Here is a 26,352-nt window from a genome sequence, read left to right on the forward strand (position 1 = left end):
GCAGCAGGATACTTGGGCAATGTTATAAATATGTCCAGCAATGTTGCGCAATATTCAAACAGCAAATCAAGATGTTTGGGCAGCAATATACATATATCCAGCAGTGTTATGGAGCTGTATGGCTCTTACTCACATATCGTCCTATTCCCACCGTGGCGTCCCACGTAGTGTAGAAGCAAACAGGACTTGCCTTTGGATAACACAGCTGAATTAGCTGTTAACGATGCTGTATCCACCCGGCTGTGAGCAGAAATGCTGGCTGTGTCAGGCTGCAGATCCACGTCCAATGTCTTTGCTTGAGGTAGATGGATATTCTGCCTCTTTGGATCGATGATAGTAGTCTTTTTAGAAAGCGCTTTCAATCCAATATCGTACAAAGTTGTTGCCGGTGATTTGTCAGATCCAATTGCTCCTTGCCAGACGCGTTTCAAAGGCTACCTGCCTTCTTCCTCAGTGGCTAATTTGGGTCTGACTAACTTGCCGGCTATTTATCCTCCCAAGGGCTCTTTGGTAAACTTGAAATGGACCCAAAGGATCTGGATCCAATTGCCTTATATTGCGATAATCCTGTGAAAATTCACGTTTTTTTTGCGCACATGCGATTTTTTATGTGCGATAATCCTGCGTTAAATCTGCGGTTTTTATGCGCACATGCGCTTTTCTTTTTTGTGTATTCCTAAACCAACCAGAATCATTATACATAACAAATTGTACAATAGCTAGTTACAGTTAGGACCAATGTAAATAATAACATTCCATATCAAACAAAAATAAAATAAAATAAATATACGACTTCTAAATCTTTAATAATCTTATGTTAAAAATGTATTAAATAATAGGGAATTTCTGTATAGGGTCTAAGATGTAAAAATATAAAAAAATATATAAAAAATTTAAAATGTTTGTAAAAGATTATCGGGTATTGTATTCCATAGGGGACTCATATATATTTTCTTGTTGAATGTAATTCCATCAACATTATTCCATGGGGCTCATTGCCCGAAATGGTTCGGGCGGAGTACATGGGATGATGGTATATGTGGATTGGGGTCGGGGATCCCGAGCACAGGGGGGGTCATAGTGCTGCTAAACAGCCCGACTAGTACTCCCCATGGGCCAAAGACACCCGACCCATCACAAAAACCCAAAAATTTCAAATTCGGCATTTAGTCCAGCTGGGGCCAAACTGCCAAATTCGAAAATCTTCCTGGACTCAGCCCTAGACATCCGGGCAATATGGTTCCCTCCCCTCCAATGGCGTTCTATTTGTTCAAAAGCTGCAAAAGTTAAAAACTTGGGATCTTGGTTGTGCACCAATTTAAAATGTTTTGATAGTACATGTTTTTCGTACCCTTTCTTGATATTGTTTATATGTTCCGTAATCCTAACTTTTAGGGATCTTTTGGTCCTGCCAATATATTGTTTAGCACATGGGCATTCAATAATATAAATTACATTTGAACTATTGCAAGTGAGAAGATCCTTTATCTCTATTGAAAAATTGTTCTGTGTTGAAGTCACTCGCGTAGTTCTTTTTGGAAAGGACGTATTCCTGCAATTTATACAACGACCACATCTATAAAAACCCACTCATTTTTAACCATTTATTTCCAGATCCAGTTTCCCTTGTCTGATTTTTAATGGATGGTGCTATTTTTATCCCCAGATTGGGGGCCTTTGTATACACTATCTCTGGAAAACATTGCTGGACATATTTATAACATTGCCCAAGTATCCTGCTGCTTATATTGCGGTTGTTCAAACATACAGCCTGTTCAGGCAGATATCTGCTCAAACTGAATATATTTGTGGACAATTGCACGGACCAAACCAGGATTTTAGGCCACATGTTCTATTACTAAAGAAACACTGCGGCATCAGTGGTATACAGCCACTTTATTGACTCTTCAGAAATATATTTATATACTTATTTATACACATTATCTCACTTATTGTTTTATAATTATACCTTGATCCAGTGGATTTTATGTAGCAGTTTATGCTGCATTTTACCCATTGGTCACTATCAGTCACTGTGCACTTATTATCAATTTATTTATTCACTCACTGATTTATTTATTTTCTGGAGATATATTTGCTGTAAACCACTGTTGTAGATAATAGAAGACAAAAGTACTGTGTTACATCTATTAATGCCAGATTGAATTATTAACACTGGATTGGACACTTGGATCTTTTATCAGCTATAACAGTGGACAGTTGTAATGTTTATTTTATCAATTTTATAAGTTTTACTATTTTATGCTGATTTCGGGAAATTAGTTTTATTTAGGGTACATTGCTCATATAAATTTGTTCAACTCATCGCTATTAATAAATTAATATTTGAGTCACTTTGCCTACCTTGTGATCTAGATATATGAGTGCCCATTTTACTTCTTTTAAATATTTCATAAATTGTTATTTTATGCTTCCGTGTGTCGTTAAAAGATATCGACAGTTTCCCTATAACTGTGACCTCTACAGTACCCAACCTTTAACAATGACCTCCACAGTGCCCGCTCCTTTAACATTGACCTCCAGAGTGGCTGCCCCTTTAACATTGCCCTCCACAGTGCCCACCCCTTTAAGAAGGACCTTCACAGTGCTCGCCCCTTTAACATTGCCGCCCCTTTAACAATGACCTCCACAGTGCCTGCCCCTTTAACAGTGGCCGCCAATTTAGCATTGACCACCCCTTTAACCGTGACCTTCATAGTGGCTGCCCCTTTAACAGTGATCTTCACAGTGCCTGCCCCTTTAACAGTGGCTTTCACAGTGACCACCCCTTTAACTGACTTTCACAGTGACCGCCCCTTTTACAGTGATTTTCATAGTGACCGCCCCCTTTAACAGTGGCCGCCTCTTTAACAGTGACTTTCACAGTGACTGCCCCTTTAACAGTGACTTTCACTGAGACCACCCCTTTAACAGTGACCGCCCCTTTAACAGTGACTTTTAGAGTGGTCACCCCTTTAACAGTGGCCGCCCCTTTAACAGTGTCCACCCCTTTAACAGTGACTTCCACAGTGGCAACCCCTTTAACCACTTCAACCCCCCTAGCTGAAACACCCTTAATGACCAGGCCACTTTTTACACTTCTGCACTACACTACTTTCACCGTTTATTGCTCGGTCATGCAACTTACCACCCAAATGAATTTTACCTCCTTTTCTTCTCACTAATAGAGCTTTCATTTGGTGGTATTTCATTGCTGTTGACATTTTTACTTTTTTTGTTATTAATCGAAATTTAACGACTTTGTTAGAAAAAATAAATAAATAAAAAATCATAATTTTCCGCTAACTTGTGACAAAAAATTAAAAATTCTAGGAACTCGCCATGCCCCTCACGGAATACCTTGGGGGGTCTTCTTTCCGAAATGGGGTCACATGTGGGGTATTTATACTGCCCTGGCATTTTAGGGGCCCTAAAGCGTGAGAAGAAGTCTGGAATATAAATGTCTAAAAAATGTTACGCATTTGGATTCCGTGAGGGGTATGGTGAGTTCATGTGAGATTTTATTTTTTGACACAAGTTAGTGGAATATGAGACTTTGTAAGAAAAAAAAAAATAATTTCCGCTAACTTGGGCCAAAAAAATGTCTGAATGGAGCCTTACAGGGGGGCGATCAATGACAGGGGGGTGATCACCCATATAGACTCCCTGATCCCCCCCTGTCATTGATCACCCCCCTGTAAGGCTCCATTCAGACGTCCGTATGATTTTTACGGATCCACGGATACATGGATCGGATCCGCAAAACACATACAGACGTCTTAATAGAGCCTTACAGGGGGGTGATCAATGACAAGGGGGTGATCACCCCATATAGACTCCCTGATCACCCCCCTGTCATTGATCACCCCCCTGTAAGGCTCCATTCAGATGTTCGTATGTGTTTTGCGGATCCGATCCATGTATCTGTGGATCCGTAAAAATCATACGGACGTCTGAACGGAGCCTTACAGGGGGGTGATCAATGACAGGGGGGTGATCAATGACAGGAGGGTGATCAGGGAGTCTATATGGGTGATCACCCCCCTGTAAGGCTCCATTCAGACGTCCGTATGTGTTTTGCGGATCCGATTAATGTATCTGTGGATCCGTAGAAATCATACGGACGTCTGAACAGAGCCTTACAGGGGGGTGATCAATGACAGGGGGGTGATCAATAACAGGGGGGTGATCAGGGAGTCTATATGAGTGATCATCCCCCTGTCATTGATCACCCCCCTGTAAGGTTCCATTCAGACGTCCGTATGTGTTTTGCGGATCCGATCCATGTATCTGTGGATCCGTAAAAATCATACGGACGTCTGAACGGAGCCTTACAGGGGGTGATCAATGACAGGGGGGTGATCAATGACAGGGGGGTGATCAGGGAGTCTATATGGGTGATCACCCCCCTGTCATTGATCACCCCCCTGTAAGGCTCCATTCAGACGTCCGTATGTGTTTTGCGGATCCGATCCATGTATCTGTGGATCCGTAAAAATCATACGGACGTCTGAACGGAGCCTTACAGGGGGGTGATCAATGACAGGGGGGGATCAATTGACAGGGGGTGATCAGGGAGTCTATATGGGTGATCACTCCCTTGTCATTGATCACCCCCCTGTAAGGCTCCATTCAGACGTCCGTATGTGTTTTGCGGATCCGATCCATGTATCCGTGGATCCGTAAAAATCATACGGACGTCTGAATGGAGCCTTACAGGGGGGTGATCAATGACAGGGGGGTGATCAGGGAGTCTATATGGGGTGATCAGGGGTTCATAAGGGGTTAATAAGTGACAGGGGGGGGTGTAGTGTAGTGGTGTTTGGTGCTACTTTACACAGCTACCTGTGTCCTCTGGTGGTCGATACAAACAAAAGGGACCACCAGAGGACCAGGTAGCAGGTATATTAGACGCTGTTATCAAAACAGCATCTAATATACCTGTTAGGGGTTAAAAAAATCGCATCTCCAGCCTGCCAGCGAACGATCGCAGCTGGCAGGCTGGAGATCCACTCGCTTACCTTCCGATCCTGTGTGCGCGCGTTCACAGGAAATCTCGCGTCTCACGAGATGGCGCATATATGCGTGACTCTGCGCAGCGCTGCCGCCTCCGGATCGCGATCCTGCGTTAGGCGGTCCGGAGGCGGTTAAAAGTGACTTTCACAGTGACCGCCCCTTTAACAGTGACTTCCACAGTGACTGCCCTTTTAACAGTGACCGCCCCTTTAACAGTGACTTTCACAGTGACCGCCTCTTTAGCAGCGACTTTCACAGTGACTGCCCCTTTAACAGTGACCACCCCTTTAGCAGTGACTTTCACAGTGACCGCCCCTTTAACAGTGACTTTCACAGTGACCGCCCCTTTAACAGTGACTTTCACAGTGACCGCCCCTTTAACAGTGATTTTCACAGTGACTGCCCTTTTAACAGTGACCGCCCCTTTAACAGTGACTTTCACAGTGGCCGCCCCTTTAACAGGGACCGCCCCTTTAACAGTGACTTTCACAGTGACCTCCCCTTTAACAGCGACTTTCACAGTGAACGCCCCTTTAACAGTGACTTTCACAGTGACTGCCCCCTTAACAGTACAGCCCGTTTAACAGTGACTTTCACAGTGACCGCCTCTTTAACAGTGATTTTCACAGTGCCCGTCCCTTTAACAGGGACCTCCACAGTGTCCGCCCCTTTTAATAACCGTGACCTCCACTGTGCCCGCCCTTTAAAAACCTGGAGTAAAACTGTGTAGTTGGGATTTGAAGAGAAAGACTTGCAGACTTCTATTGGCTAATGCAGGTCTTTTTTGGGAATATCCCAAGAACGGTACGTCCTAGAGAGCTGAGACCCAGTGTAAAACCTTCCCAGACACCTGATGTACCTGTGTGCCAAATTTGGTGAAGATCGGTCCAGTCGTTTGGTCGTGCATAAAGAACGTCTAGACGTCTAGTCAGACAGACAGACAGAAACTCATTTTCATATATATATAAGAGATATATCCCTCCTATTGTTCCAGTATATAATGCTTCTCCGTCCCCCCACTGTAGTGATAGTGTGTGTGTATATATATATATATATATATATATACCCCTTGTAGGGCCAGTGCCAGTATATATTTCTCCCCGCCCCCCCATAGTGCCAGTATACATATAATGCCCCTTGTAGTATCAGTATATAATACTCCTCCCTATACTGCCAGTATATAATGGCCCCCTGTAGTGCCAATATTTAATGTCCCCTGTAGTGCCAGTATATAATGCCCCACTGTAGTGCCAGTATATAATGCTTCCACCTATACAGCCAGTATATAATGCAACTCCATAGTGCCAGTATATAATGCTTCCCCCTATGCAATCAGTATATAATGCCAGGTGGTGGCAGGTATACATAATGCTTTTTACTCTCTTCTATCTTCCTTGGTGCCCCCGGTGGTGCCATTGTTGAGTATATATTAAAAAAACAACAACCCTTATTTCACTCTCATTCCCCATTCCCGAGTTGGCGCATACCGGCTCAGGCGGTCCCCTTGACATCACCTCTCCTGCACCAGGTCTCATCCAATGATGTGATCACACGAGACCTAGCGCAGAAAGTCATGGTGACATAATTACAAGGTGGTGTTCTAGCCGGACGTCTACCCACGTCCCCGACGTTACCCGTCTAACAGAAGAAATGCGGTGTGAGTCTCAGATGGCACCAGCTGGGTGTAGTTTCTTGGGCACTAAAATGCCATATCTGTGAAAAAATTGCAATTTATATTTTGCACGGTCCACTGTGTTCATTTCTGAAACATATTTGTGGCTTCCAAATGCTCACTCCACCTCTTAATACCTTGCAGGGTGGAGTTTCTAAAATGGGTTACTTCTCGGGGTTCCAGTTATTATTTTAGAGCCTTTACAGCCTCTACTCAAATCACCACTTTGAGTCTCAAAATGCGCATAGTGCTTTTTTAATCCTAAGACATCTCATACATTCAGCTAAAAGATTAGGGCTACATGTAGGATGTTTGTAAACCTAGGAAGCACTGCTGAACGTTCACACTGGCACATGTTGGACACAACATATTAGGCAGTGAAATGCCATATCTGTGGATTAATTTTTGCAAAACAACTTTAGGGTAAAACTCCTCACTTGATGGATATGGTTTGTAAAAGGGCATCATTTCTTTGGGTTTTCTTTTTTTGCGTCCACCTCAGGGCCTCTATTATTGTCAGCCAGTGCTGTATAAATCACCAAACTTGGCCGTGAATGCGCATGGTGCTCCTTCTCTTCGGACCCCTGCAGTGTGCCCAAACAGCACTTTATCACCACATAGGAGGTATTGACATTATTGGGAAAAATTATGCAACACAATTTGGGTTGCTTTTTCTCCTATTACCACTTGTCAAAATTAAAAATCTGGGGCTAAAGCAACATTTAACTGGAAGCAATAAAATTTTACTTTTTCAAAGCCATGTCTTTCTAAAATCTTTGAAGCACTTGTAGGGGGGGATCAAAGCATGACACCCCTTGATAACTTCCTTGAGGGGCTTAGTTTCCAGAATGCATTCACTTTTGAGGGGTTTCCACTGTAGGATTTCCATTCTGAGCCCTATTGTGTGCCCATACTGCATTTTACACAAACATATGGTATGGTCCCTAATTCAGCAAAAAAATGGGTTGCAAATTGTAAGGTGACTTTCTCCTGTTACTGCTTGTGAAAATGAACAATTTGGACCTAAAGTGAGATTTTATTGTATGAAACAGTTGTGGAGTTAAAGTGCTCACTACACTCCTTGAAAAAGTTTCCAACATGATGTCGCTTTTGGGGGGATTTCTACTCTAGGGGTACCTCAGGATCTCTTCAAATGTAACAATGCACCCATAAACCATTCCAGCAAAATCTGCCCTCCAAAATGATATGGCTTTCCTTCCATTTTAAGCCATGCTGTGCTCCCATACAGCAGTTTACAACCATATATGAGGTGTTTCTGTAAACTGCAGAATCAGGGTAATAAATGTTGAGGTTTGTTTTGCTGTTAACCCTTGCCATGTTACAGGAAAAATGGATTAAAATTGATATTCTGGAAATAAATTAAAGCATCATTCATTTTGCTTTAATTCCTGTGGGACACCTAAAGGGTTAACAACATTTTTTAAATAAGTTATGAATAATTTGAGGGGTGTATTTTCTAAAATGGGGTCATTTATGGGTGGTTTCTATGACATAAGCCCATCAAAGTGACTTCAGAACTGAATTGGTCCTTATAAAAGTTGGTTTTTGAAAATTAATTGAAAATTATATCGACCTGAATTTACCATGAACATGAAGTACAATGTGTCACAAAAACAATCTCAGAATCACTTTGATAAGTAAAAGCATTCCAAAGTTATTAACACATAAAGCGACATATGTCAGAATTGAAAAATTAGGCTTGGTCAGGAAGGGACATAAATGGCCTGGTCTGGAAGTGGTTAATTTACTTAAAGGGCTAGTATAGGTTTAGAAAAACATGGCTGATTTCTGTGTTGTTTACCATTTAAATCTATTGCTGGGTGAATTAAAGGAAGACAAAAAAAAAAAATGCTGAGTGAATTGAAGGAAGAAGAAAAACAATACAGCTCTGACCCTTATAAAAAATATATCGGACAATAAATCAGCACAGAATTTGAGTAAATTATTGGATTTAAACTGATATCTCCAGGTTCTGCAAAGCAACAGTCTAGGAGCCATTATGTCGCCTTCTACCATATTTCAGTGTCAGTATTAAAGTTTTCATAATTTATATTTCCAGAACCTTGTGGATGCATTTCAGCACACATCACTAAGGAAGAACATTTCGGTTTACAAATCCGATGAATTTGACAGTGGGTTTCCAAGGTAACCGATCTTCATTTTGAAAAGAATCTTATTGCATTGTGACCACATCGAAACATATATAAATATACACTGAACAAAACGCAACACTTTTGGTTTTGCTCCCATTTTGCATGAACTGAACAGATCTGAAACATTTTCTACATACACAAAAGACCCATTACTCTCAAATATTATTCATAAATCTGTCTAATCTGTGTTAGTGAGCACTTCTCCTTTGCAGAGATAATCAATCCCACCTCACAGGTGTGGCACATCAAGGTGCTGATTAGACAGCATGAATATTGCGCAGGTGTGCCTTGAACTGCCCACAATAAAAGGACACTCTGAAATGTGCAGTTTGATCACACAGGACAATGCCACAGATGTCGCAACATTTGAGGGAGCATGCAATTGGCATGCTGACTGCAGAAATGTCTACCAGAGCTGTTGCCTATGCAATGAATGTTCATTAAGCCGTATCCAAAGGTGTTTCAGAGAATTTGGCAGTACATCCAACTGGCCTCACAACCGCAAACCACGTGACCACACCAGCCCAGGACCTCCACATCCATGTTCACCTCCATGATCGTCTGAGACCAGCCACTCGGACAGCTGCACCAACAATCGGTTTGCATAACCAAAGAATCTCTGCACAAACTGTCAGAAACCGTCTCAGGGAAGCTCATCTGCATGCTCGTCGTCCTCATCAGGGTCTGGACCTGACTGCAGTTCGTCGTTGTAACCGACTTGAGTGGGCAAATGCTCACATTCTATGGTGCCTGGCACGTTGGAGAGATGTCCTGTTCACGGATGGGTCCCGTTTTTCACTGTTCAGGGCAGATGGCAGACAGCGTGTGTGACGTCATGTGGGTGAGCGGTTTGCTGACATCAACGTTGTGGATTGAGTGGCCCATGGTGGCTGTGGGGTTATGGTATGGGCAGGCGTATGTTATGGACAATGAACACAGGTGCATTTTATTGATGGCATTTTGATTGCAAAGAGATACCTTGACGAGATCCTGAGGCCCATTGTTGTGTCATTCATCCACGACCATCACCTCATGTTGCAGCATGATAGTGCACGGCCCCATATTGCAAGGATCTGTACACAATTCCTCGAAGCTGAAAGCATCCCAGTTCTTGCATGGCCAGCATACTCGCCAGACATGTCACCCATTGAGCATGTTTGGGATGCTCTGGATCGGCGTATACGACAGCGTGTTCCAGTTCCTGCCAATATTCTTCAACTTTGCACAGCTATTGAAGAGGAGTGGACCAACATTCCACAAGCCACAATCAGCAACCTGATCAACTCTATGCAACGGAAATGTGTTGCACTTCGTGAGGCAAATGGTGGCCACACCAGATACTGACTGGTTTTCTGACCCCCATCCATTAAGGCAAAACTGTGCACATTTCAGAGTGGACTTTTATTGTGGGCAGTCTAAGGCACACCTGTGCAATATTCATGCTGTCTAATCAGCACCTTGATATGCCACACCTGTGAGGTGGGATGGATTATCTTGGTAAAGGAGAAGTGCTCACTAACACAGATTTAGACAGATTTGTGAACAATATTTGAGAGTAATGGGTGTGACGCTTTGCGATACTAGGAAATCGCAAATGCGCCATATCAACATAGAATTATAGAAACATAGAATGTGTCGGCAGATAAGAACCATTTGGCCCATCTAGTCTGCACAATATACTGAATACTATGGATAGCCCCTATCCTATCTTATTTTGCAATCACAAAGACAAAAGAGCCTTCACTAAGAATCTTCTCTTTTGACTAAAGGAGTAATTCACAGAGCAGAGGTGCCATTATCACCACCTTGTGACAAACCTTTACTGCCCATGCCAAGTTGAGTAGCCATCAATCTAGTTCTCTTATGACAGAACCTCATAAACCTGGTCTTTCTGCAGCCATAGTGTCTCCAATACCAGCAGGGGTCTCACACCTTTAGCCTGGGCAGCGAGCTTCAGAAGAAAAGGACAGATCCTTATCACACAGCTGGTTGGTACAGGAAGGAAGATGACCTGAAAGTCCCCTTCAATCCATAAGCTTCATATTTTTCCCATATTTTCCTAATATTTCATGGGTTATGGAAATGTGAAAGGAACCATCTTTTCAGAGATGGTTTTGGTTCTTCTAACCCACCTTCTAGGAAACCCGCGGGCAAATCAGAGATTCCCGCTCTGAGATATAAAGGTTCTCAGGCACCCTGTATTATCTTTTAGTCGTATTTGTTATCAGATGATGCGTAAAATTGTACTGATTATCAATATCAACTTGGACTTACGGGATATGGAGAAATGGGCAAAGCAAAGATTCTGCCAGATTTTCTTCCTATGGGGCAAAGGACTGCCTCTGTTCCAATTACACAAGGCTGGACCTGAACGTGTCATAACCACTCCCCGCTTCAGAGTGGGTAAAAACAGTGACACACTCAGGTCCTGCGTCCTTCTTCTACCATCTGACGTCGACTTACATCACGACTGCCCGCTGGACACAGGCACACCCCACCATCTTGGATTATTCTACAAAGACTTTGCCTTTTACTGGACTATACCACGGTAATTCTGAACTTACAGACATTCTATTCCCTTCGACCTCTTACCTATTTCTATCCAAACCAATCTGTTCAACTGGCAGGTATATTTATCTGTCAGCTTTAATATATATATTTTTGTGTATAGTTTTAGAATAAAAACTAGCGATTTCATCGTTCCAGTTTTGCCCTTGTTACTTGATGACCTGATCTATGTTAAGAACTCTGTCCTCAGAAGACATACTACCAAATAGTTTTATTTTTATAAATTGTTAATGTACTAACTAGGTTGCAAATAACCTTTTCGTCCCTTTAGGATTAGCTAGCCGGGGACTCTTCGCCCCGATTCAATACGAAGAGTGGTGGCAGCAAATTAATTTGATTTCCAGCGTGAAATCAGCAATTTTATTTTTACCGATTGTACATACAATCGTGATTGCATCCTGTCTGGGCCCACCAACCAATCTTAAACGTCTTCTGTGCTCACAGTGAATTCGCCTCCAGAAGTCTCTAGTGGAGACCTGTATGGCAACTGTGGCTTAGTACGACGGGATTGGCGGGTGGTTGTCACAATGGGTCTTTTGTGTATGTAGAAAATGTTTCAGATCTTTGAGTTCAGCTCATGCAAAATGGGAGCAAAACCGAAAGACTTGCGTTTATATTTTTGTTCAGTGCAATTATTAATGTATCAGGAATGACAGCTTTAACTCTTCCATGCCAGGAAAATAATCACAAAATAATCACATATAGTAAGGCTACATGCACACGACCGTCATGTGATGTACATTTTTTTAACTGCCATCACACATCAATTTTAAGACCAATAGTAGTCTATGGGGTTATTCACATGGCAGTTTTCTTTGATGGTCAGTGAAAGCGGACATAAAAAAATAGAACATGTTCTATCTTGTCCGTTTTCACTGACAGACTGCCCCCATACATATTTTGCACGAAATCATCAATCAAGATGGCTGCGATGGCCTCTCCGCAAGCAAATGGATAAAAGTGTTTATTTTTATTAACCTTATTACATAGAAACATAGAATGTGTCGGCAGATAAGAGCCATTTGGCCCATCTAGTCTGCCCAATATACTGAATACTATGGATAGCCCCTGGCCCTATCTTATATGAAGGATGGCCTTATGCCTATCCCATGCATGCTTAAACTCCTTCACTGTATTTGCAGCTACCACTTCTGCAGGAAGGCTATTCCATGCATCCACTACTCTCTCAGTAAAGTAATACTTCCTGATATTACTTTTAAACCTTTGCCCCTCTAATTTAAAACTATGTCCTCTTGTAGCAGTTAAAAAGTGCAAAGCCTCATTTGTAGCATCAGATGCCGCGATCAGAGAGGTGTTCAATAATGGGGTGTGGCTTGATCGTTGTTCCCCGTCATTGCGCCTGTTACAATACAAATTAATGCGCTTCGTGACGACAAAAGTCTAGCGCTAATATGAACATAGCCAAGTATTTTGAAGCATTTAGTTTTCTGTGCAGAGCATTCCTAGTAAATAATCATGCACTTTTGAGAACTGTCTTGTTGATGTACATGTAAGTTTTATATTGCAATATAAATACATATTAATTTCTCACTTTAAGTTCTAGTGCATCTTCATGTTATGAATTTTTGGAAAGCAAACTAAAAAATGAGTTAATTCGGTCTGAAAAACGAAGATCAGCTCTGGCAGACAGTCTTAGGAGTGCATACCATGCTATAGAATATCAGAAGAACTGCTTAGAGTGGCAAGACCATGATATTACTAGTAGTAAATCGACACTTGAGAGTCTGCTGATGAGACAGGAGGTATGTTTCTGAGTAAAGCAATGTAGAGCAATAAAGGTGATCTGTGTTGTAAGATAGGAAATTGTAGGGGCTATGCTATTAAGGATAAAGCCACTCTTCTGTATGGTTCACTATCAACTAAAGTATAATGTCTCATGAGAAAACAGACTCTGAATTGGTTGGATAAGTAAAAGCATTTAAATGTTACTGCCACATAGGTTGACACGTCAAAACTGGCGTGGTCTTGAAGGGGTTAAACAAGCAATTGATCGTGCTAATCAATCTGGAAAGGATTAGAAGGCCATTTCCAAGCCATTTGAAGTTCACCATTCTACAGTGAGAAAGATTATTCACAAGTGGAAAACATTCAAGACAGTTGACAATCTTCCCAGGAGTGTATGTCCCAGCAAATTCACCTCATGATGTGGAATGCTCAGAGAAATTTGAAGAATGCAAGAGCAGCATAAAAGTTTCTACTGGCCTCACATATTAAATGTTCAAGTTCAAGACAGTAAAATTAGAAAAAGACTAAACAGGTAGGGTGTGTTTGGAAGGGTTCCAAGGAGAAAGTTTTTTTTCTTTCTAAAAATAACATGGCACCACGGCTTACAGTGGCACTGTACTTTCATTAAACTTTTGACATATTATAAAGACATATCAAAAGTTGTTTGGTGAAGGTTTGAGTGTGGAGAAGCCCATGATCTCTAGAACAAGTTGAGAGAAGCACTTTCTTAACACCTTTTCTTTCTTCACTGCAAGGCAGGAAGCAAGACAGACTCAATGGAAAGCCTGTGGACCCATCTCCCTTCCAACTTGCACAGCGAGAAGAGATAGCTAAGTCTATGCTTCTGTCCTCTCATTCTAGAGATCGGTGAAGGTCTTAGTGTTCACAGCCCCACCAATCTAAACTTTTTACACCTCATACTAATTGTTAAGCATGATGGTGGAGCGGTGATAACTTGGCTTGTCTTACAGTCAAAGGACCTGATCATGATCTTCTCTGTATACCAAAGTATTCTAGGATCTAATGTGATTCTATTAATCCAAAAGTTAAAGCTTGGCTGAACCCGGGTAATGCAACAGAATAATGATCCCAAGCACACCAACAAATCTACAATGGCTGAAAAGAAAATAATAAACTTGTTGCAATAGCCCAAAGTCTGGACCTCAACTCAATTGAAATGCTGTGGAGGGACCTTAGTAGAGCTGTGCATAAGCAAATGCCCACAAACCTCTATGAACTGAAGCAACATTGTAAAGAAGAGTGGACCAAAGTTCCTCCAAAATGATGTAAGGCTGATAGTCATACAGAACATGATTACTTCATGTTATTGCTGTTAAAGGGGTTTCTACAAGCTATTGATTTATGGGTGCTCTTCATTTTTGTTGAATATATTATGAAACAGTGGTATCTGCTGTGTGTTGTTGTTCGTGTGAGGTTGTATTCGCCTAATTTTAAGACCTCCTAAGGACCTTCTAATGCTTTCTTTTAATTTTTATTATGCCCTGGTACAAAAAAAATCATAAAATTCATATACAATGTACTTTTTTTTTTCTCATGACTTTAGCTTCATCCAGCACGTCACTATGACTATGAATGTTGGACAATTATATTATTATTTTCTGGGTACAGTGTAGAACAAATTTTTGAGCATATTCATGTATTATTATGTAGAAATGCTGTACCATTACCAACCATAGTTCATCATTAGAGGGTTATTCAAACATAGAAATAGACTTATAAAAGTTAAAGTTAAAGATAGACTACACGTACAAAGTTTAAGTTTTAAAGAGTATAGAATTTAAAGTGCTTAAATTTAAAACGATACCTTTATTATTCGACTGGATTATAGAGCAAAAAGCGGTTTGCTCCAAGTGATATCCCGACTATGATAAATACATTGGGACAAAGACTCCTCTTATAGAAAGGAAATAGATTCTTACATATGGTCAATAAAGTACCGATTTGGTAAAAAATAATGGGGGTGGTGGGTAGATGGATGGGAAAAGGCTCTTTCCCTAGATGACCCTCAAGATCTAAGATCCTGTGCCCAGGGTTGTCCCCTGATGGTGGAGACACCCTGTCCCCGTACCTAAGTCTCTTTATTGCCCTAAAAAAGCCCTACTGAAGAACCTGGATTGAAAGCAAATATATCCAGGGAAAACAAAAAAACACATATACAGATGGAATCATGTATAAACAATAAGACAACACCAACGCGTTTCAGCTGCAGATGGCAGCTCATCAGGAGGTGATGTGAACGTAGGGAAAAACCAAAATAAACAGATAAAGTAAAATGATACTTAGCTCATATATATATATATATATATATATATATATAAAACCTGTTAGGTTCTAATAGCGATGATGAGTAACCTCTGTCAAGGGAGACATTACCGATCAGAGGGGGGCCCTTGGAGAAGATGCATCCAGGGTATAGGAGGCTGGAGGGCTATTCAAACATATATGGCTGAAAATGAAATACCCATCACATGTGGCAGCCAGAGGTGAATAGTGTTACAGCAACAGCTACGGTAACTGTGCTACACTTTTTCTGTAATTCTCATAGAGGTAATGACTGAGATGGGAATGCCCCTTTATGCATATTCAACATTTCAAAGACTACGAAGCTAATATTTTTCTTTCTTTCCTTTTTTTGCTATGTTTCACAGCTTTTAGAGTCACGATTTTCTAACTTGAAACATTGCAATTTATATCCACATGTTCTCAGTTTGGGTGTTAGTGAAAAGCAAGCACATCAATCTTCTAGATACCCATCTGAAGCCACACATAATGGCAGGTATGTACCCATGTAATATGAAGTAACAAACAGTACTGGATTTACATATTAAAAGCTTCCAGGCTCAGATCAGCACTTTACACTCCACCTATCAAGTAGATCCCACCTAAAAAAAACAAAAAAACATAACATCATGGTGCCTCTCACGATATCTAGCACCCTTGCCCCCTTGTCTTCTCCTTGCCATCATTATATTAATATAATAAGGTCACATAACTCTCCCACTGGTAAGAGAACATGGCAATGTGAGCTGTGCTGCATTTTCGAGTGCTGACAGTGGGGTAATGGGGGGCAGTAGGAAAAAAAAAATAAAATAATAATAATTGTGATCTGGAGTCTTCTTTTGAAGTTCTTTGCATGTATTGGTATAGCTAATTGTCCAAAATCAGGGCAACATATTTTCTTTAAGTCACAGTATTCATGACATGGTGCATTTGCAAGCTACATATAAATGCTCTTTCAGAGCTCTCCAGTGTCCCTCGTTCGGAGGAAAATTACTTCTCCAGTATTCCTGGCTCCCAAATTTGTCACACAGGTACATCAGGTGTCCGGGAAGGTTTTATACCCGGTCTCAGCTCTCTAGGATGTACCGTTCCTGAGATATTCCCAAAAAATTACCTGCATTAGCCAATAGAAGCCTGCAAGTCCTTTACTCGTATCCTAACTGCCATACACATGGTCACATGTCCCTTATCAGCCAATAGAAGCTTGCAGTCGCAGGCCCTTAGTCTCCACATACACACAGTTTTACACCAGGTTTCCATAACAACCCAGCAATTAAAAGGGGCAGGGTGCTGTGCAGGTCACTGTTAAGGGGGCATGGGCCACTATTAAAGGGGCAGCTGCTGTGGAGGTCAGTGTTAAGGGGGCAGGGGCCACAATTAAAGGGGCAGCTGCTGTGGAGGTCACTGTTAAAGGGCCGGGCACTGTAGTGGTCACTGTTAAAGGGGCGTACACTGTGTATGTTACTGTTAAGGGGGCAGGGGCCACTATTAAAGGGGCAGCTGCTGTGGAGGTCACTGTTAAAGCAGCAGGGTACTGTGAGGTCACTGTTAATGGAACGGGGTACTGTGTAGGTCACTGTTTAGGGAATGGGGTACTGTGGCAGTTACTTTTAAAGGGACAGGTGCTGTGGAGGTCTTTGTTAAGGGGGAAGGGAACTGTGTAGGTCACAGATAAGGGGACAGTCTCCTATGGAGGTCAGTGTTAAGGGCCTGGGTGCTGTAGAGGTCACTGTTAAGGGGGCAGGCCCCTGAGGAGGTCACTGTCAAGGTAATGGGGTGCTGTGAAACTCACTGTTAAAGGGGCGGGCTGCTGTGCAGGTCAAAGTTAAGGGGATGGGCTGGTGTGGAGGTCCCATTTTACGGAGGTGGGCACTTTTTGGGGAGTCAGTGTTTAGGGGTGGGGGGCTGTGGCGTTCACTGTTAAGGGGGCGAGGTGCTATAGATGTCACTGTTATGGGGGATACTGTCGATATCTTTTAACGAAACACACAAACGTTAAGTGAAATAGATGAAATATACCCGTGCGAAGCCGGGTCCGGCTGCTAGTAAATAAATATATATATATATATATATATATATAATATTTGCTTGTGCTACTAGCCTTTGTTATGGGGAGAGAAGTATAGTGATGCCTATATGTCCCTAAAATAATGTTTGCCTATAGTTTTTTTCACACTGCCCTTTATGGATAACAGAATGCAAAAGTGTATTAATTATGCCCTTCACTGGCACTAAAATGATAAGCTGCATTGTGCACATAGCCTTGGACAGCAATTGGATTAAAGAACAGTGACCAGGAAATCTCAGCCCTTGAATTGTTATCTTTCTTTAAGTATTTTATGGCCAATAATCTTTCAATAAACTTTTCAGAAATCAGTAATACAGGTGAATATAAGAATCTTTGTACAATCTTTTATCAGCAAATATGTTTTTCCTCTAGTAGCTCACTCCTCCCCTCCTCTCTCCAGAGAATTATACATGCAGCTTTAATCTGATCCTTCATTGGGATGACAGGCCATCTTGCCCTCTCATTTGGCCAATAATTGAGACTGATTTGCCTGATTAGTGGAGAAAGAAGCACCTCCCTATGATAAGATATATTACAAAGGTTCTTATATTCAGCTGTACTGTTGATTTATGCAGAGTGAGTTGAAAGGTTAGTGACCACTTAAAGAATCTTAGTCATAACTCTTTTTTCCTTTTTGTTTGCCAAAAGCAACAACATATACCTTCACCTATTTTTCCTTGCTCTTAAAGGAGTTATCTAATATCAATAACTGTTCCGGGCCCCTCACAGGAATATACACAAGCCTCCCTAGCATTGCGGGTGACACAAGGGAGGTTCGTCCCTGTCCCCGCCTGTCATTGGCTGCTTCCCCCCGACACCGGATTTTTCATCTGTGCACGGGGAGAAGCAGCAGCAGCAGTGCGGGGACCAGGAGCAGCGCAGGGAACGGGCACTCAGGTAAGTATATTCCCTGTGAGTGGCCTGGCACATGGGGGGGGGGGGGGGGGGGCTTTCATTGATATTGGATAATCCCTTCAAGTATAAATCTAAACATAAAAAAGGAACAATCCCTGTAGGAGTTTTAATAACTGAATTTCATTTTGACAAAAAATAAAATAAAAATAAGATACTGTGGTATAACTAAATTAGATCAAATATGGAAAAAAATATGGTGATTATTTTAGCTTTTGTAATCAAAAAATGCCTGGTTGCTATTGGATACTTCAGATTTCTTACACGGAATAAATAAATTAAACCAGAGGATTATTTTTACATCTCCTTGGCAACAAGAAATTGCATTTTCTGACTGTCATATTTTATAGGATTAATGCTTTGGAAAGGGAAATTATTCACATTAAAGATAAAATGAGAAGCTATGGCTCAATATGGGCAGAAAGCAATGTAAGCACGCAGAATGTGTGTCAGGACAGAAAAGGTGATGAAGCTGAGGTATGTATCAAAGGTTCATTCTGTTATTTCAGTATTTATAGTAAAATATACACTGTATACAGTATATGTAGCTGTGTATTTCCACATTCATCTGTGTGGGAACCTACCACATTGATCATAGTGCATGATTTGTAAGTATCATATTATGTTATACAGTAGAATGAGCTAAGAACATATATATATATATATATATATATATATACACCCCACTCACAAAAAGGGATGTTTGGCTTTCGGGGGAAATTTATGTAAAAAGTAAAAAGTTCACGCTATAGTATCATGAAAATAGGGCATTTAAGTAGAAGTATGCAATTGGGATTTCCTCATCTCAAACAATTTACTGAAACAAAAGCCAACAACCCCCACAAAAAATGTCAATGTCTTAAAAACTTTATGTACGGTAGCCTTGTGCATCAATTACAGCTTGACAACGACGTCTCATGCTGTGCACAAGTTGACTTATTGGCTGCTGAGGCATGGCATCCCACTCTTCTTGCAGGGCGGCCCTCGGGTCATTGAGGTTCTGGGGTACAGACTTACGAGTCTCTACATGGTGACTCAGCTGATCCCATAGGTTTTAAATGGGATTTAGGTCTAGGGAAAGTTTAGGCCACTCCATTTGAGGTACCCCTGTCTCCAGCAGCCATTCTCTAATGATGCGACCTGGATTAACTGGCACATTGTTATGCATGAAGATGAAATTAGGCCTGTGTTGTTCATGCAGAGGCACAATGACTGGATTAATGATGTTATTCAAGTAGTATTGTGTAGTGTAGTGTAGTTCTGTATTGACTAGACACACCTGCCCACACTGTAACACAACCACCACTAAAGTCTCGTCTGGTGACAACAGTGGCTGATGCATAGCACTCTTCTTGACGTCTCCAACATTGTTGGCGGCAATCATTTCTGCTCATCATAAATTTTCTTGGTCTCATGATGTCAAAATATGAACAGCATGATGAGGAGGATTGTTTAAATACCAATTCTAATTTAGCCAGGAAATGTATTGGATGATTCATGGATCAAACACCTGTTATTAATTTTGCTGTTAAGCTCCTTGTTAGAGAACAGCAAGTTGTGCAAAAAGTACTGAAACATTGAACAGTTGGACATGTGCATTCAAAAGTTTAGAGAAGGTCACGTTATGTTCACATGTAAAGGTTAGTTGCATTATAGATTCATCCTGAAAATTCGCCCAAAAGCCAAATATCCCTAACTTTTTGTGAGTAGTGTATGTAATCTAGTTTTGTGGGAAAGATTCAATATAACATGTTTATTAATATAGTGCGTGTAGTGACTAAATGATTGACAGCCTAGATAGTTGTCAGTCGCTTAGTAGGAATAAATCAACAAGCTGGAATTTCATTAGACAAAATATTATAAACGGTTGAATTGAATCTTTTACCACAAAACTTAATATATTTATCTTAAAGAGTTTCTCCGAAATTTTGATATTGATGGCCTATCCTCAGGATCTTGATATTGCCAGTCTTGATATCCTCTATGCCACCGGAGCATGAACCTAATTTATGACCAGGAGTATGTCTCGTCATAATTTAGGTGCATCCTCCTGCAGTGCATGCAGAAATCTACGACAGCTCAGAGCTTCTGTAGATTTCTGGCTTCATTTACACCAGAAAGCTGGTGTAAATGAAGATAAATTTGTCAGGGGGGCTGGCCATGCCCCCTTCCCAACCTTACCATGCGTCCTTTAGGGAAAGTAACAAGGGTGGCGTAAAACTGATATACAGGTGAAACTCAAAAATATTGAATATTGTGCAAAAGTCCATTTATTGCAGTAATGCAAATTAAAAGGAACTGCATTAATGCAGCTTAAAATGAGAATTTTGTGAAAAGGTTCAATATTCTAGGCTCAAAGTGTCACACTCTAGTCAGCTAAATCATCCATACCCCTGAGCAAAGGGGACCTCAAAATTGTGAAATTTGGGGTTTCATAAGCTGTAAGCCATAATCATCCAAATTATACCAAATAAAGGCTTGGAATATCTCGCTTTGCATGTAATGAGTCTATCTCATATATTAGTTTCACCTTTTAAGTTGCATTACTGAAATAAATTAACTTTGCACGATATTCTAATTTTTCGAGTTTCACCTGTATGTAATAAGTTAAATAGTCCCTGTGCAAGGGAGATGATAAATCTACCCTAAGACTCAATTTTTTTTTATGTTTTGTACTTAACAATCTGCATTCAATCATAACCACACTCATAATAGTAGTTATAGTATCCATGTGCATTCATGTGAGGTCTCTATGGCCTCCTTCAGTACATGGTTCTCAATCGCTTATTATTATTGCGAAATACTACTGACATTTTCAAGATCTGTATGTTTAGACTTGAATAATATATTTGCCACAAGAGAACTCGCCCATTTGAAGAATGTATTTACTTCACGTTCCAAACCTTTTATGCATATAATGGGATTACACAAAGTTGCATTACTACCAGACTGCAGTAGAATGTCAATATAGGAAATTAAATCACTACATCATTATTTTAAATGTGTTTGTTGCTACACCAGAGATGGCTGCAGATATATTTAATTCATAATTAAAGTTTCTATGAGGTTATTACTAGGTGTACTAGTGCTGTGACACCTTAATTTCCCAAAGTCTTCCTGGCATATTTCAGAAATATGCCAAAACTTATTTTTTATGAAACATCTTTACCTGTGGGTGAGATTTTAAGTGGAAATTGACCTGTAATGTGTATTTTAAATCCATAGCATATCAGTTTATGCTGTGGATTTCATCCATTGCGATGCATAGGGGGAAACCCACAGTAAGGGCTCGTTCACACGAACGTGTGAAGTCTGTGCCCGTCCTGTGGACTGCAAATTGTGGTCTGCAATGCATGGGCAACGTCCGTGGGGCAGGTGCATGGGGATCGCAGACTCATTCACTTGAATGGTTCCGCGATTCTTCCGTTCCGCAAAAAGATAGAGCAAGTTCTATCTTTTTGTGGTGCGGAAAGATGGAACGGAACCCCAGAAAGCACTCCGTAGTGCTTACGTACTGTTCCGTTCTTCCGTTGCACATTGTTCCGCATATCTGGATTTGAAGGACGATTGAAATTAATCCGTGATGCGGAATGGCCACGGAACGGTGCCCGTGTATTGCGGATCCGCAAATGCGGTCCGCAATACGGCAACGGGCATCACACGTTTGCGTGAACGAGCCCTAAATCTGTAGCAAGATCCACAACAAATCCTGAGTGGATTTTCCACTGTGGAATCATGACAAGATCCACTCTGTGTGGCCATACCCTTAAGGGGCTGTCTCACTTCAGCAAATGGCATTTATCAGGTAAAGTTAATACAAGGCACTTACTAAAGTATTGTGATTGTCCATATTGCTTCCTTTACTGGCTTCATTAATTTTTACATCGCATTATACACTGCTCGTTTCCTGCAATCCAGCAGTGGTGGCCGTGCTTACACACTATTGGCCTATTTATTTCTGGCCAAGTATGGACATGGTTACTCTCATGGCTGCAACAAATGACTGGCTTCCTCTGTGATGTGTCATGTAGTGCTTGGTGACACGTCGTTGCTGAAGCCAGTCATTGGCTGCAGCACACGTGATCATATCCATATCCAGCCAGAAGATAGTCAAACAGCAGCGAGGGTGCAGGACTGTAGTGACGGGAGAGCAGGTAAGTATGAATAGGTCATACATGTTAGGTGGGATACCTGAAAACTTTAATAATCCTTAAAACCCCTGTTTTTGGTAAAAATAAAAACACTGTTTTGGTACCATTACCATGAACAGTATATATGAGGATATTTGTGCTTTTTAGTAGCCTATTAAACAGTACAGTGCCTAATTTTTGCAGTCTGGTTATAGGCAATGGAGAATGAAGGATTAAGACAACATGCAGAACTTATGGAGGCACAACGAGAGAGAGATGTCCTGGAACTACAGATCACATCACTTCATTCTGGACTCCATCAAGCAAAAGTTACCTCTAAGGAATTGGAAAAGGAATGTGTTAAGCTCCAGTCTCAAATAACAGCCAACAGAAATGTAAGTACAATATTATAAGTCCTGTTTTATTATTGCTGGCATTGATTTTATTTTCTGGAGAATAGACCTCCCGAGATGTAATAAAATGAATAGGAGGCACATCTTTTGTCCATGCAGGCGTAATAATTTATCGCCTACGCTGACAAAATCTTAGGAGAAATGTTACTTTTCTTTTTTTTATTAAAGTGAATCTGTCACCACCACTGACCCTTTTTTACTGTTTACATGGCCCTATAGCTTTACTATAGCCATGTGTAAATATACCTGTATGTCCACATTCCCGAGAAATGGCCTTAACTTCGGGCCATGAAAACCCAGCATAAACCTAATTCTAATTCTTTTATGGTATAGCATGTTTCATTTGTGGTTGTTTGATTTGTCATAAAGGGGTTGTCTGAGATTATAAAAAATGTGGGCAAAGGTAGGCAATGTAATAAAATAACAAAAGAACCAGAATAGTCACTTGTTACATCCCCCGCCGCTCCAGAGCCACCGCTCCAGGTCACCTGCATGCCTTTGTTTACTTGCATAAACATGCTCATCTCCACATGTGACCACTGCAGCCAATAGCTGGTCTCAGCCGTGTACAGCACAAGACAGATGGAGTTTGTAGATGGGCACATCATTGCTGCATCCAAGGAAACAAAGAAGAGAGTGGTGGGAATCTAACTGGTGAGTATTGAGTCTTTTGCTATTATATCACACTAGCAGAAGGACCCAGCTTTGCACGGGTATATTTAATCTATTCAATTTAATATTATTGTGTGTCGTTAAACGATATTGACAGTGTCCACTATAACAGTGACATCTACAGTAACCCGCCTACAGTAACCTCCACAGCCCCCACCCCTTAACACTGCCCCCCCCCCGCAGTGCCCGTCTCCTTAAAATGGGATTTCCACAGCAGCCCACCCCCTTAACTGTGACCTTCACAGCAGCCTGCCCCTTTAATAGTGAGTTCCACAGCACCCCAACCGACCTCGACAGTGACCTCCACAGAGGTCCGGTTTTAAGCTGGACAGTCCAACTTTCAGACTCCCTGTCCTCCGTCCGGCGCAGGGCCTGGACGGACACAGGGATGTCCTTTTGAACAGCTCACTCTCAGACAGCAGCACTGTGCTATCTGAACGTGAGCTGCAGGAAGAAAGTCCCCCTTCCTTCCACCCCTGCAGCTGACAGAAGTTGATTTTTACCTTCATTTTTCAATCCTCGTTGGCTGCGGAGTGGTAATGGGACATGGCCTAACCGGGTCAGGGGCGTGGTTTAGCGGGACCTGAATGGCAACCCTACCTGTTCCCTTAACTGTGACCTCCACAGCACTCTGCTCCCTTAATGGTGTCATCCACAGCGCCCTGTTCCTTTAAAGCTAACCTACAGGCTTCTAATGTAGGTCATGTGATGTGCCATATTTGCATTTTTGGGGAATATCTCAGGAACAGTACGTCCTAGAGAGCTGAAACCTTCCCGGACACCTGATGTACCTGTGTGCCAAATTTTGTGATTGTAAATGCGACTATGTGGATTCCTTTAGCGGTTATACACACATACATACACTCAGCTTTATATATTAGATTGCCTTTTCCCAACTTTTTTTGGCTATCTCAGACAACCCCTTTAAAGCAGATGCACTGCAAAGAGGATACCCAGGACTTTTATATTGATGGTCTATCCTTAGGATAGGTCCACAATATCTGATCAGCCAATCAGCTGTACTGGGACCTAAAGTATGCACTGAAACTGCACAGAGCCGTGTGGTGGATGACTCTCGTTAATGCAGTGCTTCTTACATTCACTGCAATTGAAAGGATATCCTAAGGGAACCTGTTACCATGAAAATACTATCCAATCTACCAACATCAAGTTATAGAGCAGAAGAACTGAGATTGGTATATCATTTTGTAAGACAAGGATTGTAATTTGAATTCCCTGCTCTTTTTGTGCTTAGGTGTCCAATGGGTGGTGTCACCCACTGTCCACCGGACTCCTAATCAAAGAAAGTGTAGGTAGTTCAATCAATAAGTTACAAGTGTATGTTTTTGCCCATCCATATGTCTGCTCCTCAAAGAGATAGAACATGTCCTATACTTGGCCTCAAAATGAGGTCTACGGACCCATTATGTCTGCAAAAAAAACGGATGTCATCCATATTTCCTGGATCTGCGTTTTGCAGACCACAAAATACTGTACATGCAGTCATGTGTATGAAGCCTAAGACTCATCTGACCATTGGTAGAGGAACTGTTAAATGTTCCTAATTCTCTCTTTCTTGTTCATCATATCCTATAATTCCCTTTTCCAGTTTGGAGTTCTAAATACATAGCTGAGATCCACTTGATAATATTAAAATAATGTAAATTTAACCACAAGGCCTCATGCATATGGCCCTATCGGTCCATGCTGTACCTCTGTTTGTCTCTCATTCTGCACAAAGGCAAATATTTTTATTAGGATCTGGAATTTGTGCCATATTAAGAAGATCACTGCAAGGAGAGCTTTATACAGAAGTCCCACACTGTGGACCCATAGTGCTGTGTGTACAGCAATGTACAAGTTTGCACATGGACCCTTGGATGTAGTTACTCTTCTCAGAATATTCCTAAGAATGCTGTGATAAGGCATGTTCAATGGTGCAGTAGATTTTATTTTCTCAGTTATAATCCGATATAAATCACATTCTGGATTTTCATTTTACAAACAGATCAATGAGAGTCTTCATCTTGAGGTATCAGCATTGAAGCAGCACAATCACACCCTAGAAAACGCTGTCAAAGGATCTGAGAGTGAAAAAAAATCTCTTCATGTTCAAGTTGAAAGCCTGCAAAAAGAAAAACAGATTTTAGCATCTCAAAAGGAGCTGCTGTTCGAAATTATGAAGAAAAAAGGAAAACAGAAATATCATTCTGAAAAGCTGAACAGAAGGTCACTTAACTTTTCTGGCTTATAAAGAGGGATAATTTGCAAACACTGGGTCTTTAAAGCAGGGTCCGTCCGTGCTGCACAATCCACAGCACGATCATATTAATTGATTGGAACCAAACAGTTTATTTGGAGTGACCAGCGAAACATTCTGTTCAAACCAGTTAATATGATCCCACTGTTGCTTGGACAGCCGCGTCCTAACCGTGGTGCGTCTGAGGTGTGTATATTAAAGATCAAATGCATGCGCTTCAAATTTTATGGATATTGTATGTTATTGGTTAAGAAAAAAGCAAAAACACATTTGCATAGCTCATTCAGGTCCTGCTTGTATTCAGCCTCTCCCAAGGCCTTAATGAAGTGCAACATGCATAAAACGCGTTGCGCCATGGAGCTTTTTAACTAGTTTATTAAAAGTTATGTTTTATGTAACTAAGGTGCTGGATCACACCAA

The 26,352-nt window shown here is 41.3% G+C and overlaps 1 protein-coding gene across 1 annotated transcript in view; it reads left to right on the plus strand.

The window, feature by feature from the left end:
* LOC122927708 (microtubule-associated tumor suppressor 1 homolog) overlaps window positions 1-26,352 on the plus strand; it is a 104,573-nt gene that overhangs the window by 35,825 nt on the left and 42,396 nt on the right. Inside the window, exons 2-7 of the mRNA XM_044279814.1 lie at window positions 8,769-8,854; window positions 12,989-13,193; window positions 15,846-15,973; window positions 18,808-18,934; window positions 22,803-22,982; window positions 25,681-25,901. Of these exons, the coding sequence (XP_044135749.1) occupies window positions 8,769-8,854; window positions 12,989-13,193; window positions 15,846-15,973; window positions 18,808-18,934; window positions 22,803-22,982; window positions 25,681-25,901 (947 nt within the window). The remainder of the gene's footprint in view (window positions 1-8,768; window positions 8,855-12,988; window positions 13,194-15,845; window positions 15,974-18,807; window positions 18,935-22,802; window positions 22,983-25,680; window positions 25,902-26,352) is intronic.

The sequence above is a fragment of the Bufo gargarizans genome, chromosome 1 (genome assembly GCF_014858855.1).
Source record: "Bufo gargarizans isolate SCDJY-AF-19 chromosome 1, ASM1485885v1, whole genome shotgun sequence".
Lineage (NCBI taxonomy): Eukaryota > Metazoa > Chordata > Amphibia > Anura > Bufonidae > Bufo > Bufo gargarizans.